This window comes from Falco peregrinus, chromosome 4, assembly GCF_023634155.1.
Source record: "Falco peregrinus isolate bFalPer1 chromosome 4, bFalPer1.pri, whole genome shotgun sequence".
NCBI lineage: Eukaryota > Metazoa > Chordata > Aves > Falconiformes > Falconidae > Falco > Falco peregrinus.
In genome coordinates, this window is record NC_073724.1 from 94,688,882 (window position 1) to 94,708,404 (window position 19,523).

At 38.4% G+C, this 19,523-nt stretch overlaps 1 protein-coding gene across 1 annotated transcript in view; it reads left to right on the forward strand.

Annotated features, from left to right (window-relative positions):
* TRPC4 (transient receptor potential cation channel subfamily C member 4) overlaps positions 1-15,473 on the forward strand; it is a 161,947-nt gene extending 146,474 nt beyond the window's left edge. Inside the window, exons 7-11 of the mRNA XM_055803135.1 lie at positions 56-251; positions 1,951-2,145; positions 10,093-10,134; positions 11,924-12,013; positions 12,885-15,473. Coding sequence (XP_055659110.1) covers positions 56-251; positions 1,951-2,145; positions 10,093-10,134; positions 11,924-12,013; positions 12,885-13,601 — 1,240 coding nt within the window. The 3' untranslated portion in view covers positions 13,602-15,473. The remainder of the gene's footprint in view (positions 1-55; positions 252-1,950; positions 2,146-10,092; positions 10,135-11,923; positions 12,014-12,884) is intronic.
* Positions 15,474-19,523: the final 4,050 nt, after the last annotated feature.

A 19,523-nucleotide genomic window follows, 5' to 3' on the forward strand; every position in this document is an offset into this window, starting at 1 on the left:
GAAAAGTACATATATTGTTATTATACAGCTATTCCCTTTGGGTTCTGTCTTTCAGATTATTTGAAACGCTGCAATCATTATTCTGGTCTATATTTGGACTCATCAATCTCTATGTGACCAATGTGAAAGCAAGGCATGAATTTACTGAATTTGTTGGGGCCACCATGTTTGGTACCTATAATGTAATATCTCTGGTTGTTCTACTCAACATGCTAATAGCCATGATGAATAATTCTTACCAACTCATTGCTGTAAGTTGTTGCTTATCCTTAAATAATTTATTATACATACGTTCTGTCTGTTCCTATATCCCATTTTTCTGGCAGTAAATATTTTTTACAGACAGGATATTGGGACAAATTCTGTGATTCGTTCTAATTTTTTTGCACTTTTCTGGAAGGACCCAGAAATCAGGCCCAGCTGTACTGGGCAAAGGGGAATTTCCCCACAGCTTTGAATGAGGACTCTGCTGCAGAAGCCAGCTTGTGGGTTGGGAAGGGTGTCCTGAAGCTGCTGGAAAGTGGTATGGGCCACAGTCCTTCCCAAGCTGCACTGTTCCAGGACCTCTTCTGAGAAAGAGACTCTGCCAAAGATTGTTCTGCCTCTGCTTTATTTTTAATAATTATAATTATTAACCTTCAAAAGGCTGTTACTTTTAGATTTTTGTGTAGTGTGAATATACAGTTAATAGAAATTGGATGCCCATATTTCATGGACAATTTTGGACTCATTAGCAGTTCCAACAAAAGGTTATGGCTTCTCATTCAGCAGTGTAGTGTTTTCTCCTTTAATGAAAACTGTCTTTATCCTTATAAGAGCTATTGGGTTATTTTTATTTCTCATCTGTCTATTAAGGAGGCTAATGAAAATAAACACTGATTCATCATATGATAATTCAAATATGATCATGCAGAAAGCAAACAAACCAAAGAAAGCGTCACAGCCTTAAGACTTTAAAATGTACCTTTTTTCTAATCTAGAAGTTACAAGTTTTCCCACAAAAGAAATACTGACTACATGACAACGCTAGCTGGCCAAGTCTAGTACACAAATATCACAACATACTAGCATTCATCAAAAATACTGCAGGTAGAATACTTTTCCTACTACAACTTCTAAATAACTGGTTTGATTACTGTATATCTGACTGAATATTAAAGGCTAGGGCTAGACCTGTAGTTTAAATTCTTGGCTACTATATTTGTTGTCCAAATCTAATATTAGTGATTTAAACTTTTCAACTGCTAGGATTTAGCAATCTTTCCATGGACTTTAGTTTTGATTTTTTTCCCCAAAACTTTTCAAATTTATACAATATTATATAGAATCCAAAAGAAATAAATAACCCCCCCCCAACCAACCAAACAAAATAGCCCACACAAAACCCACTACAACCTATTCCAAATACATAATTCTGAAGTAGTAGGAAAAACAAGATACTTGACTCAACAATTTTAAGTAGCCTCATGATTTGTTGGATAAACTGTCTGTGAGTTTTTGGGGATGGCAATTACTGAGAGAGTGCATGAGACCTACAGACTTGTTGAAGCTGCGACAGAGCAGAGTAATTAATGTGATCTGTGTGGAATAATGATGAGCTGCTATTATAACAAAACAACTCTTCCAGAACAGTAGCATTTTTCTGCTTGTAATTATCCTTTGTTGTTTGAGATACTTTTAATTATTTAAAAACCTGTAGCAAGGAAAGAAAGGTTGAAAGTAGATATATACAGTACGTATCTAACATCTCTTTACTAAGTAAAGCAGCTTTGCTTTGGTTTGTTTTGTTACATACAGACCTTCTGTCAAAAGAAGATGCCAGTATTTTAACAAGAAAATTCATTAGTATTTCAAGCTTGTTCTAGTTTTAGGTTTTCAGATTTTTGTAGAGTTTTGTTTCACCTTCTTAATTACAGCAACATCTGTGCTGATGTTGTTTCTTGTGTGCAGGATCATGCAGACATTGAGTGGAAGTTTGCTCGAACAAAACTTTGGATGAGTTACTTTGAAGAAGGAGGAACTCTGCCCACTCCTTTTAATGTCATACCAAGCCCAAAATCTCTGTGGTATCTGATCAGATGGTTATGGAGACACCTTTGCAAGAAAAAAATTAGAAGAAAGCCTGAGAGCTTTGGAACAATAGGGGTAAGTCCTGTGTTTTGCTCTGCCTGTAGTCCTCCACTTCGCTAAACAGATGAATCTCTCAGCCTTACAGAGCATCTGAAGTGGCAAATAATGTGCACGTGAATTAGAGAATAATTCTAGCAGTGTTTATTTTTTACATTCCTTTCAATGTATTTGACTGAAGAGAAGGCATCATTGTACTCCTGTGCAATGAAAATATACACTGTGACTGTGCTTCATCTACTAATAATGCAAGAAAGATTAAAAGCATTACAAATACAAGAGATCAAATGTGTATACTTGTCTACCAGTCCCAGAGGTGTGGTTGATGATCTCTAGCTCAAGTGTCACAATGACATATCGTGAACCACAAGCTTGTGTATAAAGCATTCATCATGAGATATTCTGTCTCTCTGTCTCTCTCTCTACATGTAATGAAATGGGTTTACCCTAAAAGCATTCTTACCAAAAGCTGTTCCCATTAAAGAAAACCTGTTGAAAGGTAACAGCATTTACTTGGAATTGCTTACAAGTCATTTCAGAATCACATCGGTACCCTGTTCTAACAGTGTTGATTAGCAGAGAAATTTCTAGGAAAAAAGAGGGGATAAGACACCCAAGGGGAGCAAGAATAGTCCTGCACCTGGCTTCAGCAGATGCCTGTGTAATACCTCGGCCATAGACTTTCTCTGGTAGCTGCAGTGGGTAAAGCAGATTTGAATTTGTCCCACCTAGCTTTATCCAGTTGACATACCTGTCAGCAGCAGTTTTTCTGCATTGTCAGAGCAAATACCTGGGCAACAAGCTAACTCACCAACAACGAAATCTCTCTAGTTATGATTTATGCATTTCTCATAGTGAGCAAAGCAGTACCTCAGTAACTAGACTGCAATTAGCCAACTCCAACATAAAGAAAACTATTGAGGGTAAAATGTGTATAATGGCGCTTTCCCTATACCTTAGGGATTTGGTGAATATGAATGTTTTCAAGCCTTTTAGGAATGCAGGTAGCAAAGCATTAAGTGAGAGTGTGGGAGTGTCGTGGGGAAGGGGAAGAGGAAAGCCTTATAGTTCTCATGCTGTTGACCCTGGTAGCAAAACTTCCATTCATTTCAAAGAAGCCAGGGGATATGATACAATTCTTTGCTGATTCATTATTCTATCAACCTTTTCTTTGCATTTCTCCCCAGTTTCTTGGGAAGCGAGTAGTAAGGATAGGCTTTTCCTACATTTTCTCCTGTCGTATCCTGGCATTTGGTTTAATCACCAGATATACTTGGAGGAACAAGTTCACATGGGTGTACAGATATATGATAAAGAGGACGAGTGACATATAAAACTAATACACAGTTCCTAAGCTGATGAGTGGATTTTGTCCTCTTTGTGGAAAGCTTCTAATCGGGCTTATTGCAGTATTCTGATCTTGTTGGCCAGTATCTATATTGTGAAAGCAAAATATGCTTCACTTGAAAGAAACAGACAGAAAAGAAAGCTTATAAGCATAAGGATGGCATAGAAACAAACCAGTAATACAAAGAAGGAAGAAACACTGAAAAAAACCCATTGGAATTAATATTAGAAAAGAAGTGAAGAGAGACAGTGATTTAGATAGAAATAAAAACAAAAGACATGAACTAGCATGAATGGTGAAGAAGTTCAAGACTCAAACATCCCTGTGTAACCTAGCAAGGGAAAGAAGAAAATGCAGAGACCAACAGAAGGAAAAACTGAGATTTTGTTAGAAAGAGAAAATCAAGAGAGTGATGTATGTGTGTGGGGAGGAAAGTAGGCAATGCTTCATGGCATTTGTTAAACATTTGGTAGGGATGATTAGCTAGTGTAAACTGATAGAGTGATATTAAAATTAATGGTGTGATGCCAATGTAGAGCTGAGGATCTAGGGCTGGTTAACACAATAGCCCTGTTTGACTGAATCAGATCCAGAATAACCTTATACATTCCAGAAAAAATTCTGGACAATATTTTCTATCAGACTTCCCATCCATGGTAAGGGATTTTTTTTCTTTTTCTTCTTTTTTTTTTTTTTTTTCTTTCAAACTGCAGCTCTGGGACTAAACTCATTCTTGGCTTTGTGGAATAATAAAGGAAGAGACAGGGTGCTCTCAGCCCTATGCTGAATGGCATGATGAGGAAGCTGGTTCAGAAAGATCACCCCCCAGGTCCTGTGGCTACATCTTGATGGGGTACATAAATACCACCATCTAGATATGAGCATCTTGGGTTTTGGAAAACTGGTGCAGCAAAGGGTCAAAGGGCAGGGAGTCTCTCTCACTGAGCTGGTTAGGAATATTTCCAAATAGATTTTTTAATTATTTTTTTTTTTAATGGAAGAAATACAAAAACCTTTTTCAAGACTCTTCAGCTTCAGGATGGAATTTCTGTTTGGAAAGAGAAGAAGCAGGTACCAAGTAAAGAAAATAGCTTGGGCTAAGGGAGACCCAGGTTCATTTCTATTCTCCAGTGGATATTTAATTATTTACCCCAAGCAGAACGGCTCTGACAGGAGAGATTTCCATCTCAAAATCATTAAGACCCTGGGGGGGAAAGGTACTCTCTTGGGACAACATAAGAGAAGTAGCTGAACCTGACTTCCTTACGATTTGAGTGTGAACCACTAATTACAGAACTATTTGGCAGCGGAGGACACAGGTGAGTGAGAGATGTAGGATGGTTTTGGTTAATTTCTGTAGAGTAAATTTAAAAAAAAAAAAAAAAAAAAGAGTTTGATGAGAGACACTGGAAATCCAAAACAACTGTGAGACAATAGTGCCATATCCATTGCTAGTTTCCACTGCAGAGTAGGTACTTAGCTGCAAGTGCAGCTGGAACCCCTGTGAGGGATCCATCCAGCAGCTATCATGGCAACAAGACTTCCAGCTGCCTGGAAAAAATGAGTGGCTGTGGCTGACCAGGCATATTCAGTCCACACATCTGGGCATCTCATAAAGCTACAAAGTTCTTCAGCTAGTTCCTCAGCTATAACAGCAGCCCCATTAGGGCTATCTGAATTTGGAACATTGTGCAATATCCAGGCCCAGTAATGCACCCAAGCTCCAACATGGATTAAGGTGTGGGTATGCCCTATGTGCTCTTGTTTCCACATTGGTAAAACCTGTCCATACCCAATCACACATCAGAGTATGAGAGCCTCTGTTTGCTCTGGTGGACAGTTCTACACACAGTTTGGGTAGATGTAAACCAGACACTGTTAACTGGATTTTCCTGAAGAGGTTAAGTGGTTGGAGAACCAATGGGCACACCATGGTGATCTCACAGTTTGTTCTGGGGGAGTGTGCTGCTTTCTGGTTTTGAAAGACTTATTCACATCACCCACAGCTCAGCCTTGGCTTCCCAGAACTTTTTCAACTGTCCCAGCCAATTACATCACAAATTAAATTTAGAACCTCTGTGCCCTGTCAATCAAAGGGAAATGAAGAGTTTTCTCTGCCTTTTGTTTGGGGATCTTAGAAGACAGCTCCCTGATTCCAGCTCACTGGAATCTCCCCTGTAATAACTCTGGCCTCAGAGCTACAGCAAAGATAAGCTTTGGGGAGACTTACTTCTTTCCATTGAGTCCTGCATTATAAACTCTGATAATTCCCTGTGACCAGTACTAGGGAAAAAACACTGTAGACTCAGTTTCAGGCTCATTTTCTGACATTGGCTATATGGATGTATGGATGCCGTGTTGTCTGTAAGGCAGAACTCAGATTTCAAAACATTTTGTTCTGAAACCTCTAAATGCTATCTTTCATGTTAGGAAGCTCTAATCAGTGGTGACGTACTATGGTGTTTTCCAGTAGAAAAAGCAATAGTGTGCATCCAAAGGCTGAGTCAGTGCTGGAGGATGCAGAACAGACGATAGACAGAATGGAGCTGACTTGTTAAAGCCAGCATTTTTCAAGGATCAGGGATGATATCTGCGTAAGAAACCTTAGTACCAAAAAGCCAGGAATCATAAGCTAAGAATGAATCAAGGATGTTTTAAACATGTCACCAACAATCCACTGTAAAAATATAAATAGTGTACACTTGAAAGTTCACTGTATGCAGGCAGAACTTGTAAAGCAAGGGTCAGGGTCAGGGTAGTTTACATCAGACATGCTAGTGAAAGGATTTATCTGGCTCACATAAAGAAGAAAAATGTCAGTAGAAAGAAGTGTGGCATGGGTACTTGGGAGGACCATCTACAGTGCTTCTTATAACAAAGCTACCATGGGAAAGAACAGTGTCTGCAGGGAAGTGAGGTGCCTCTGCAGACAGCTGATTAATTCACTTCTTGGAAGTCAGTTCCGTGGTTCCGCTATCCTTTGTTGTAGTGGGACAGCTGAAGCAGTGTGTGGTGGAATCAAGGAGCAATTTTTCAAGGGACATATTTTTAATCCAAAGCAACGTGCTGCCCAGCCGTGCTGGTGGCAGCTTCTCTTGCCACAGCTACAGCTGAAGGAAGGGCGTGATGCTTGCATGTGATCTGCTAGTAGTTCAGCTCTACTATTAATCAGACAGAAATCTTCTACCTTTCAGATTTCAGCACATTTTTATTTTCTGTCATTTTGACAGATCCCAGGTATGCAGCATGCTCGTTAACTATTATCACAAAGTATCTCCTACACTTAAAACCCTGAAATAACAGCGTGTGCTGCTCTTTATATATATATATGTATAGCAGTTCTGTTAATTTTGTCAGCTCACTTTTGCAAAAGCCAGATTAGTGGTGTAATTCTGTTGATTAATCTGAAGTTTGCCATTGGATGTTTTAAAGCTACTCCTGTGAGCCACCTGAAATCCATTGCTATTTCAAAAAAGAAGGGATGTAAGAAAAGAAACCCCAATTGTACTAATTTCCTAAAATTACATTCTACTTTGTGTCTGATCAGTCACCAAAAAGTGTTTTACTTGTAATTTTAAGTATTTCAGAGAAGAAAATGGAAAGGATTGTCAAGGATATCTTCAGTAATTTTTTTTTCATGTGTGTGCTTCTGATGTCTGGATAAACAGTTAACTCTTTTTTAGACATTCAGATTTTTATGCCATTTTTCCAAGCAACGTGAATGATAATTATTACCATTTGCAAAGCAAGCCTCCGTTCGCCTTCTCCTATTCTTTGCTCTCCAAGTGGAAAATGATGCAACTCCTAAGTCAGTATAAGTCTTGTATTTTCTCTGTAATGTGTGTTATTGAAAGTTGAGCAAAGAAATAAACTTTTAATCTGGAATGGAAAACACTAATCTGAAGTGTTTGTTGTATAGCCAAGGACCATCTCATGGGGAAACCTCTTTGTCAACACACATGAGGTCTTACCCTTTTTATGGGGTGCTTTTATTCAAGACGAGGAGTATATCCCATGACTTCAAACAATCTTTACATTTTCTGGACCTTTATCACTAAGCAGTTTGGGGTCAAATGCAGACATTAAATTTGAATGCCTGCTTTATAAAATATATAATTTGATAAAACATTTCAAAAGGAACTCTCAAATTTCTGACTGCTAAAGAGATTTTTCTTCCAAGCAATGCAAATTACTAGGCATGGCATAAGCAGAAAAACCAAAGTAATTATCACTACTAGCAGAAGTACTATTAAAGCTTCCTAAAGGGTATTAGTGCCCCCTTTGGAAAGCAATAAAAGTATCCCTTTCCAATTTCATGATCTCATACAATGTTGTCATCAGATGAGTGTTTCTTCCCCTGTTGCTAATTTTAGTCAGATTTTACTTTTATCCCTTTGTCAGCCATAGCATTCAACACTTGTTCATGCACGTAACACTGTGGTTACTTGAAACAAATTTTGAACAAGCACAAATTAGGTTGAACAGGTAAAGAAAAACAGGCTGGCTGAGAACTAAATAAGGATGATATGAGTGTTAATGTGATTTTATTTATAGTGAATAACTTGATTTTCAGTTGTATTTAAGAAAAAAATTCATTCTGCTTTCAGAAGGAATCAAAATGCAATTACGAACTGGAGACTAAATCTGAACAGGAGATAGAGAACTTCTGGGGGCAATAACTTTGATAGGTTATGTGTACACATAATTCCCTGTGCAGTATGTATGTTTCTGTGTATGAAAACACACCATTAAATGCATTCTCTTTCAGCTTCTCAGTGGTATGGATTGAAAATAGTTAAGTGCAGTAGAACTGTTCTGGACACATTACTACACAAAGAAATGTATAGTCATCCCAGATTGCACTTGTTGACATTGCATTGGAAAAGCCACAGCCTCCATTTCTAGGAGTTTCAGAATCGGTTGCAAAAAAACCCGCCAGCCATTTCTTGTTATGAGTACAGAATTAAACCTAGGCATTTATTTTGTGTTTCACTGTAAAATAAAGCAGACAGCAACAGCAGAAAGTATTCTGCTAGACAAGAACCAGCATTTGTTTTATTTATAGGTGTTATTTGCTTTAGCTGTACTGAATTGCATTTCAATTACCTCTTTAAGTGTTTTTCCCTTTACCTGTGAGTCAGATCTGTTGTTGAGAGCTCTTTTAGCCACGGGCTCCCCCAGTGCTCTCTCAGCGGGAATGAAACATCTCCATCGTGCGGTCAGTTGTGAAAAATCAGATTTTTTTATTTTTCCTTTTCTCCTAAAAACCGGCTAAAGATGGTGGTGGGAGGGTATCAGCCTTCCCAGGCCCTCCACCCTTAAACACCAGGAATTTCCATCTTCCCTTTGGATGAGGCATAGCTACAGAAACACAATCTGGAGAAATCCTGCAGATAAGATGCTTATGTATAAAGCCCTACCCCACAGTGGCTGTTCAGAGTGACTAGGAATGAGTGACTTTCCCCTTTCTGTTATTTTTTACCCAGCCCAACCACACAGCTACCACATCCCTCAAGTTAATTACAAACAAGAAATCAACCCTAAAGTGTAAACCGATTCCGAGTACAGGGAAATCAATAATCATAAATTGCCAATCAGTTTCAAGTAAAAGATGACAGAATACCCTACTGTGCCTGCCTCATTACGCAACGGAGGTCAATTTTAACAAGTCCCTTGGATGTGCTTTTATGCTGTTTTAAGATGCTGTAAGTGTTCCATTTTGTATAAATACAATCAGTGGTCAGACACCTTTTCTCGACAACAGCAGACATAAGAAGCCAAGTTAAACTGTTAAGTATTTCTGTTTCTTCCACCAGTCAGGGATACTTAAGGTAGAGAATAGGGAGATGTAACTCGGTATGCTATTGAGGACAACAGTAATCTGAGGACTAAGTCAGGTCTTTTTTCCCCCCATCATCTTCTGGAGAGCCCTTAGACTGGCAGTATGAGCTAATGCAACACTTGCTTAAAGCCTGTACCATGCTTTTGTCCTACCACATTTCTTTTTGCTGTTCTTCAGTTACTAGCCTTCTTACCCTCTCTCCTTATCAACGCCAAACTCTGTATTGCAAGCTAAGTTTCTTTCTTCCATACGCCCCTCTGTGGCCAAGTGTTTCTAACAGAAAAGTAAGAAGGAAATTTTCTCTTCAGTATGGTTTTATAGCGCAGGTTTTGGTTAGCTCTGTTTTAAACGAGACATAAGGAGCCATAGCAAGTGTCTTGCTTACACCATACTTATGCCAAGCTTTTCTCAATTCAGTAAAATACGGTTCAGCCTGTGCAAGTGAGTGACATCATCACATTCACCTTCTTTTTTAGATCAGTGACTTTGGGGTTCTGCAAGCAGAGACCTGACTGCGCCACCACAGCCATGCCAATGCTGCAATAGCAGCACATTGACGAAATCTAGAAAATCCATTTTGCCTTTGCAGTAACAGCATTCTCCCTTCTATAAAGTTAATGACAGGCTTTGCTCCAACAGTGCCATTTTTCAAGGGACTTTGAACCATCTCTTTCAGCTTGCTAGATACCACATATTGCACAGACCTGCTGTTTTGCCATGCTGTATTTTACTACCAGACAGGGATGCATTATTTTTGTTCTTTTCTTTTTTTCAGAGGAGAGCAGCTGACAATCTCAGAAGACATCATCAATACCAGGTACAGGCCCGTGTTTATTTTTTGGGTAATTATTTTTCTATACCTCTAAAAGGTCTTCATGAGGGGAAAAAAAAAGGATTTAATGAGAAAGAAAAAAAAATGGAACACACACACAAAATACATACTTATTTCATTATCAGCAAGTGAGCGTAGTATTTTTGGTGTTCAAAAAACAGCATTTGAGAAGTAGAGTTGTCTGCTTTTGGGGTACAAAAGGATATTTCCAACAGCAATAATATACTAACCAGTATTTTGCCCACTGTATACATGGATTGCCTATAAAAAGGCAAACACATAGTCCCAGCTCCCTGCTGGGATTCATCAGGATCATATGTGCAGGTCACTGACATGCTCCATCAGAACCTGCTCTCCATACCTCCAGCTCTGGTCTCCCAATGAGAACTTCCCATCCCTTAACAACTCCTCTGCCCAGATCCCCTGTAAGCTGTTCTTCTCCATCTATCCTGTGTCGGCCTCTGTTTTTTTGAGATTATTCTAGCACAAGGAATAATTTTCAGATTTATTTTGAATTTTTGTCGTGTTAAAAGGGCTGCTACTTAAACAAGATGGGTGTACACTTGTAGGTTTGGTAATTAATGGATTCCATATTGGAAATGACTAGGTAAACTAGGACTTTTCCAACTAGAAAAGGAGACAGCTGTGGGAAGTACAACAGGGATCTATAAAATCATGGAGAAGGTGAACACAGAGCAGCTGTTTACCATCTATCCACAAACTGAATACGATACACGTACTACACTGCATTAATAAGGCTGTAGGCAGCACTTTGAAGGAAGTGATTATTCTCCTCCAGCCCACACTTGTAAGACTGTATCTGGAGCAGCGTGTCCTGTTTTGGGCCCCCCACTACAAGGAAGATGTTAACAACCTGGAAGGAATCCAGAAAAGGGCCACCAAGATGGTTAGAGGGCTGATATAAAATTAGAAGCTCAGATTTCAGCTTGGAGTAGGTTAAGGGGGATCTAATTGCTGTCTTCAATAACATAGTGTGTGGTTAATAAGAAGGAGCCAGATTTTTCTTGGAGGTGCACAGCAAAAGAACAGGAGTCAATGGACACAATTTGCAGAAAGGGAAATTCTGTTAGGAAAATTGTCATCACAGTGAGGGTAGTAAAGAATTGGAAGAAGTTGTTCAGAGAGGCTGCAGCATCTTCACCCTCGGAGATATTCAGCACTGGACTGCACATGGCCCTGAGCATGTGTCCAGGCATCTCTTTCAAACTAAATAATTTTAGAATTCTTAGAAGTAGAAGATAACAATGGAAACTATAAGAGAGCAGGTTAAAAATAAAACCCCAATTCCAGCTATACTGTGGAATTTGTTGGCAGAGGATTTGTGGATGCTGAAAGTTTACAGAGTTCCAAAACACATAGGAAAACCTGTCACAGCCCATTAAACCTAGAGCTATCATTTCTGATTCAGAAAGTCTTTGAATCTCACATCACGGGAGGCTTGGGAGAGTGTAGCTGGAAATAACATTAGACAACTGCACTAGACTTACGCCCCTCATGAGGCATCAGCAGCTGCTCACTGTCAGACTGCATGTTACTGGCATGAGACATACCTTTGGTCAGACCCAATACAGCCCTTCTCAGGACAGTAAATATCAGCACTTCCCATTGAAAAGCAGAACAAATTTTCAACCAGACCTAAAGTTTGTATATTTTTTGTCATGTACCTGAAGCACAAAGAAGTCCAAGCAGGCCCAGTGAATGTAGGTTTAGTAACTAATACCAAGAAAGCTAACACAATATTTTATATTTTTAGGAAGTTATGAGAAATCTGGTTAAGAGATATGTTGCAGCAATGATAAGAGATGCCAAAACTGAGGAAGGACTGACAGAGGAAAATTTTAAGGTATGCATTTATTTATATGTTTATAGGTGGTTTAATAAGATATTATAAGAATGTGAAGTATATTTCTTACACTCCTCAGTTGTTCAGGTAGCATATAACTTCATTCCTAGAGTAGTGTCGGTGTCCTGATGGACCACACACAGATAATATTGTACATGGATGCCAGCAAGTCGTCTCCTTGCTTTAGCCGGAGCAATAATCAGTTTTATCAGCTAATTTGAATTGTGCCCATGTGAGAGGGGCACCAAAGTGGGACTAAGTGTGTGTAACAACCTATTTGCTGAAATAAGATTCAAATAGTTTCAGCACCTTATCAAATAAAATTTTTAAAAGACAGGAGTTGCGGTGGCTGAAAGTAGCCTGCAGTGATTAGCTCTGACTTAGCTACTTGCTGCCAAACGTAGTGGAAATGCACGAAGCCCTGCCTGCACTGCTGCTCACAGGGAAACGCTTATGCATGCGTGTGTCCCCGTGTGTGTGTTTGTAAAGGGGTGGCGTTAAGAGCTGATCAAAATGCTGTTATTATGATGGGATAACACTGTCTAGCAGGTTGGCTGTAGGTCTTCAAGTTGTCCATGCTCCTTCCTTCACCACTGTCAGCGATTTCTATGAGTAGTCTAGGCTAAGACACATTTCTTCTCAAGTTTTCTCTAATAAAACTGCTGATCACTTTTCTGTCTCACCTGGAAGACGGATTAGACAGTCTGCAAAGCACCTTGAAGATGCCAGGTATTATTCAGATGGTAGTTTATTACTGATACATAGAATAAGCCTTTTTTGGGTTTTTTTTGTTTGGTTGGTTTTTTTTAATTACAAGAGAAAAAGTCAAATTAGATTTCATGCTCTGATGTTTCATCTTCCTAATTTTCAGGAGTTAAAACAAGATATTTCAAGCTTTCGTTTTGAAGTTCTGGGTTTGTTAAAAGGAAGCAAGCTGTCTAATTTGCAGACTGTAAAGATGAACAAAGACACTGCCTCTCTGTCAGAAAATGAAGAAACTAGTGAGAGTGATGGAAACAAGAAAGGAAAGAAAAAGACCTTCAGCCTTTTTGACATAACAACGATGATTCACCCAAGATCAGCCACTATTGCTTCTGAAGCACATAGTGTAAGCAATGGCTCAGCAATGATGGTTTCAGAGTCCACTAAGGAAAAACAGAAGCGTGTAAATTTTGTAACAGACATAAAAAATTTTGGGTTATTTCACAGACGATCAAAAACAAACTCTGTGGAGCAGAATACAAATAAAATATACACTGTTTCTGAAGAAGTTTCCCGTCAACAGGCAGAAGAACAATGTGAGAAAACTGCTGAACTGGAAGAGGGAGAACTGACCATGAACTGTGAATTAAACATCCAAAGTCCTGACAAAAAATGCGTGTTAACTGAGTCACAAAATGGTAGTGACTCTCCAGATTCACTGGAAGAGGGAAGTATTTGTGCTTCAGAAGCAGAGAAAATGGAGTTGCAGAACTCAGAACCAGCCACACCGCAGGAACAGCTGGACAAGGAGTTGGACATTAGCATTGACTGTGATGGGAAACAAGAAACAATTGATCAGGGTGATTATGTGATAACAAGGTTGTGATGCTTACAGGAGGAAGCATTTAGAAATATATATATTTTGCATAGTGCTTTTTTCGGGGGGGGGGAGGGGGATGTTTTAAGAATTATATTAGCAAATGCAGAGTTACACTTTATAGTACTCAACCGTGGCACATGATCTTGTAACATAGTAGTCAAGAGAAAGATAATATGGGGACCTTCTGTTTTGTAGCCTGCTTTAGCTTTCACAATTCGTTTTACATTTTTTAATAAATGGAAGCATCTTGTATTCTTGTACTGTTGCAATAACCCACAGAAACTTTTTAGCTATCTTTTTCAATTACAACAAATGCAATTTCTCTCATATGATAGTTGACTCCTATGATAAATATTTTTCTATGCAAATAAAAAGTAGCTTAAGAGACTTGTAAGCCTTTATTTAACTTTGCAGGTTCTTAAAAATATTCTGGGCACCCTGATAATCATAAGCGGCTCCTGTCAGCATAATTCATGTCAAGTTTTTAGAATCATTATTTAAATTGCTAGAAACCTGATTTGTTTCAAAAGCTATACAGAATCAAAGATAAAGTATATTATTTTATTTATTGAAGGAAAGCTGTAAATTATGAAAGATCAGTTTATTTGATTATTTAATTACAGCTTTTCCTTCCCAGCAAGAGGATTATCACTGTCCTGATACCATTGTTAGAAATGCATTTGCAGGACTTGAAGACTATAAAAAAATGTTTCTTATAGTAAAAGAAATATCTGTGGCTTGCTAAAAACTGATGACGGATTGTTCCCCAGAAATCTGTAATCATAACAGCTACTGCTTCTTCAACCATTTATGTTTTCAAATGTGGACAACCTATGCACTTTAATATTCAGCTGCTTATTAGCTTTTGCCTTCACAATACACTCATATTTGCTAAGGGAAAGATACTTCAGGAATAAACATACAATGATCCCCTGAGTTCTTGGAAAAATAAGGCAGTTTGTCAAAGATTTTTTTAAAGGCAAGCCTTAAGAGAGGTTCTTTGACAATTTCAGAGTTTGGGGGAACCTGATTGGAGGTTTTATAAAAAATACATAGACATTTTAATGTATAAAGAAAACGTAATAGTATTTTTCATAACTGATGAGTGACTTACTGTCTTAGTCAAAACCAGTATTTTTAAAATTAAACAGTCTGTTTCTTTTTAAGCAGTGACTGGTGTCCTACATTATTAAAAAAATAATTTTACAACTGACCTAAGAATGACCACCCTCTAATGATCAGCACCATCCTTCTCTAACCTTGGAAACACATGAATGATTATACCATGTCAGTGGGGTCATTTCATTCTTAACTTTGCTAGCACTGCCATGATAGATTTTGTAGTTCATATTAGCTTGTGTTGAGGAACCTCCAGGTGCATAGAGTACACTTACATTCCAGATGGAATCCATCACATGTAACTCCCACCTGGTAGGACCTGACCTAAAGCTATACCATTCTGGGTCTAAACTACCCTGGTACTGAACTGAATTTTGAAACTCAGTTCAGTTTCAAACCCCTCTACACGTTTAGGTGTGTTTTCCAGCACTAGTTTACACATGCTACTCTCCCTGAGCTCACATACTGAAAGCTTCCTTCCCACACTTCTATCTGTGCCATGGCACCTAAGAGTGGATCAGTTGAACCAAAATGGAAAATATGAGCAGTAATGGGAAAATAGTTTTGTATAGCTTTGCAACAATGCATTCAAACCACATTTGATTGCTAAGGTATGGTTGAATTCCGTCTTGGCCGCTTGACTTTGTGGACCTCCGCTCTTTCACGTCTCTCTCCTTGTCCACCTTTAGATTGTGAGCTCCTTGGGGCAGGGCCTGTAGCTTTTCTGTTTGGAAAGCACCTGAATTATTACAAGCATAACAAGAAATAAATAATAATAATAATGGTGGAATACCTTCATATCATTTTTACTAGGTCAACTCTTTTAGAGAGTTCTCTTTTCTACTGTAGAATCTGTGCTAAGAATGACATAAAGCCAATGTTTCAGTGTGGTCACAAAGTTCTCTATATTCCAGTTAACAGTCCTTCTCCACCACTGATTCTACTTTCTCATTCTTCGTCGTGGTTGGCAACACCTCGGAGTCCTAAGCTTACTTTTCTTTCACTAGCTGAATTCAAAATAGTCCTTGCTCCAAAGAGCTTTCAAGGCATTCCAGCCACATGGTTTCATTCCAGACAAAATGTTCCAGAGTGGGGTATTTATAATGCCACCAGCACCCTTATCGGAACAAGTTAACTACCACAGGCCTAAGAGCTCTGCATATTATTATGCCTTAGTAAGATCCAGTTTCTCCAGCACATAAAGTTCCCAACAGGGCAAAACCACAGGACAGTTAACCTCAAACATCAGCCATGTCATCACAACTCCACTGTGCGTGGAGTTGGTCCGAGTCTTGGAGTAGGTACAAGACAGAACAGCAAATACAGCACAGGTGAGCAAGATAATTAGGAACAGGGCCGTGACATTACATTGCATATCATTAGGTGGTCAGTCTTTCACTGTCTTTTCTTTCTTTTACAGCCAGATATTGAAATGAAGGTCTATTAAAAAAAAAAAGCATACTTCAACATTTACTCTATTTTTATGTGATTCTTAGGTATCGAAGCCTGACACCAATAAGGATCTGATCCCATTCCATTCAAATTTGATGGCAAATAAGTACCTCATTCTGTGAGAACAGATAAGGGCCCAAAATATGTCCAAATTTAACACGGTGGTGGACTTTTATTGCTTTGCAGACAGCCCAAAAATAAAATAAAAAAAACCACCTTTCTTATTGGATGCCACCAAGAGGACATCTGTGCCAAGAAAGTTTTAGAGGTGCACAAAGCAAGGTTTGTAGTGCTGCAGCAGAGGCATTATTAAGCTTTGCAAAGCTAAGCATACTTTCTCCTCAAGAGAAATAAAAAGTTCAAACCCACCCATCCCTGCCTGCAGCTTCCATTAGCATCAATATGAGAGGAAATCAATAAAAACAGGATATAAACCCCTATAAAAGACTGCCTTTTGAAGCAGAGCTGAAAATAATGAAATGTTTTGAGGAGTTAGAAAACTGACTGGATACAAAGGGGTTTAATCCCAATATTAGGCTGTTCAGAATGGTTAATTTTTTTATTATTATTATATTTATTTATTTATTTTTATTTTTTGTAAGGACAAAATCTAACTGTACTTTGCATTTTCATCAGCTTCCGGAGAAAGAGAGAGTGCACAGACAGCACCACAGAGCTCTTGTACCCTGGCATAGCTGGGCAGGAGTTAGTTTGAATTCTTGCAACCCAGCCCTTACAAGCACAGCAGGTCTGAGTCAAACCAGACCGGGTAGTGGGTGTCTTTATCAAGGTTGTTTTGACTTCCACTCTCCCCAGAGCACACCTTGAGTCACAGTCAGAGGTCAGTGATGCAAGGACTGCATGCTATACCTTCAAAACAGAGTTGCAAAAGCTGCTTCTGACTCTGCGTGCTTTGCTGGATCTCAAGGGCACTGCAGAAGTGAGTGCCATGCATCAGAGGGTTCAGAATGAGAGTCCCTGTGAGCTGCCAGAGGCCACTGCGCTACCTGTATATTGTACAATATCTTCGGAGAGCTAGCCAGGTAGATGCCTTTCAGGGAGGAACCATGGCTCAGTGGCTGGTTTTATTCTTGTTTTCTTGATCCACAGATTGAGACCATTATATTTTGACTGGTGTGGGCCAAACACTTCACATGTTGTGTTTGTATGAGGCACTTGACACACAGGAGTTTTTTACCTTTTTTTTTTTTTAATAGGTTGGGATTTAATTAGAAATTCTACAACTTTCCTAATCTGAGTTTTTCCTGTGAATAAGTAGTATCTAGTTCCAGGAGAATGTTTATCATAGATAAACATAGATGTAACTGTTGAGAGCTATAAAATGTGAGGACATTTCTGGTATTTTTGGACCCAAAAGTTCTTCAACAGCATGTTTGAAAGAAGAATGTGTTCCTTAACAACATCCTTGGACCAGTCTTTCAGGAGAATTTTTGCATAGCTTTTTTTATTATTATTATTATTATTTTTATTTTTATTTATTTTTTTTAGAATTTTGCACCAGAATACACCATAGACAAAAGACATAAATTATTATACGACAATCTCAAATTTTACTATATATGTATTGCAGGCTATAACATCCCATTTCCTCTCTAAACTTCAGATGGATATTTAATCATATTCTGGGAAACAGCATGAACAAGAGAAGAAGCAGATCATGCTTAAAGATTGTGATGAGGCAATGAACTTTGAATACAGTTCAAAACATTTGCTATCATGTTTTCTCCTGGAAATGTAGAGGTACAAGTTGGACGACAGCACAATCCATCTTCAATTTGAAGTCTCTTAAAAGATACTAACAGCTTTAGTGAGTAGCACAGCCTCAAAAAAAAAAAAAGTACTGGAAATAGTAATGGTAGTGTTAGTGATTGCAGTAGTAATAGTAGTAATGATAATAGTAGTAGTACATATCAGTGTAATAATAGCAAACCTATGCAATCACGTCTGGGAAATAGAACTCCTCAGTTCTAATTCCTGCTCTAAGGTTTGCCTGTTTTCCTTGTCAAGCAACCATTTGGTAACACCAGTAAGCTGTCCTTGAGGACAGATGTCCTCCAACATAAGTACTCTAATCCCAAAACTAATAATCTTACTTATCTGTGTTTCATCTCTTTACCTAGTTGAAGCTTTAGTTATGGACCCTACATTCACTACAGCAGGAACAGATTAGCAAGCCTTTGAGGAAGTTTATGGTTAAGTAGCTGGACATGCTCCAAAATAAACTGCTGTGGTTAATGATGAGTTTGAACCCTCCAGATATGAAGAAGAATTGAATCCATTGAACTAGATCAAATAAAGTTCACTAACCACCGATGTAGTACTTGAGAAGTTGCTTTATTTGTATAAGTGTAAAAGAATGGAGCAGTGATGGCTCCTTGTTATGATTAAAACAACCAAAAAAAAGTTGCAGCCTTCAACTTTCATAAACATAAGACTGTGAGAGAACTCAGTTGATTTTATTACAGGTCTGTCCATCATGTAATTCTCTTCCTAAATCAGTCAAATCCTCTGCTGTTGTTAAATATAGTTGTGAAATGTTTATACACATGAATCATTTCAATGTTTATATTTGTACCCTTTGGCCGATCACGATCTTTTAACTCTATAGCTTTTCTCTGACTAATGTATGTTCTCGCTGTACTCTTTACCTTTCAGTCTTGGGTTTCCTTGAGTGTAGTCTAAATCAGTTATGCTATTTTCATTTTAACTAAAACTTCCTGCTCTCTTTAGTTGACTGTCAGAATTACAGTCAAGTGCTACTCATCCTTAGTAAGTACTACTGTGGCCTTTTCAGCCTGGCCTTTAGTTCTTTGTAATCCAATACACATCTACTGTGGAACTAAATTAGTACATTCACAGACAAAGACACCTTTCCGTTTCAAACACTGTCCTTAGCATCAGATTAATTGTCTTTGACAGAGATCTTTGCCTTATTTGTACCATTTAGAAGGAATTTAGATAGCTATCTATGTCTAGTAACATAGCTTTCCAATAGCTGATAAATGAAATGAATACCAGTTCCACATGGTTCTTCAGTATCTTTTCTCTTACCTCTCTTCTTTGACAGTGCAATTGATGATGACCTTGTTGATAATGCAGTCTCTTTAAGGCAACATACTCATTATTGCATTTTAAAAGTATCACAGCTGTGCTGCAATAGGGACAAAGGAAGTATCCAAGATGTAAAATAGGAGCTTCCAGAAAGACTGAGCCTCTAAAAAACGCTAATGCATTCTAATTGCTAATTACCATTACTAATGCTTCCTAGTCTGGAAATTAATAATGGAAGCTCACATATGCAGAACTCATGGGAAATTCTTCCACTGCATAGAATCA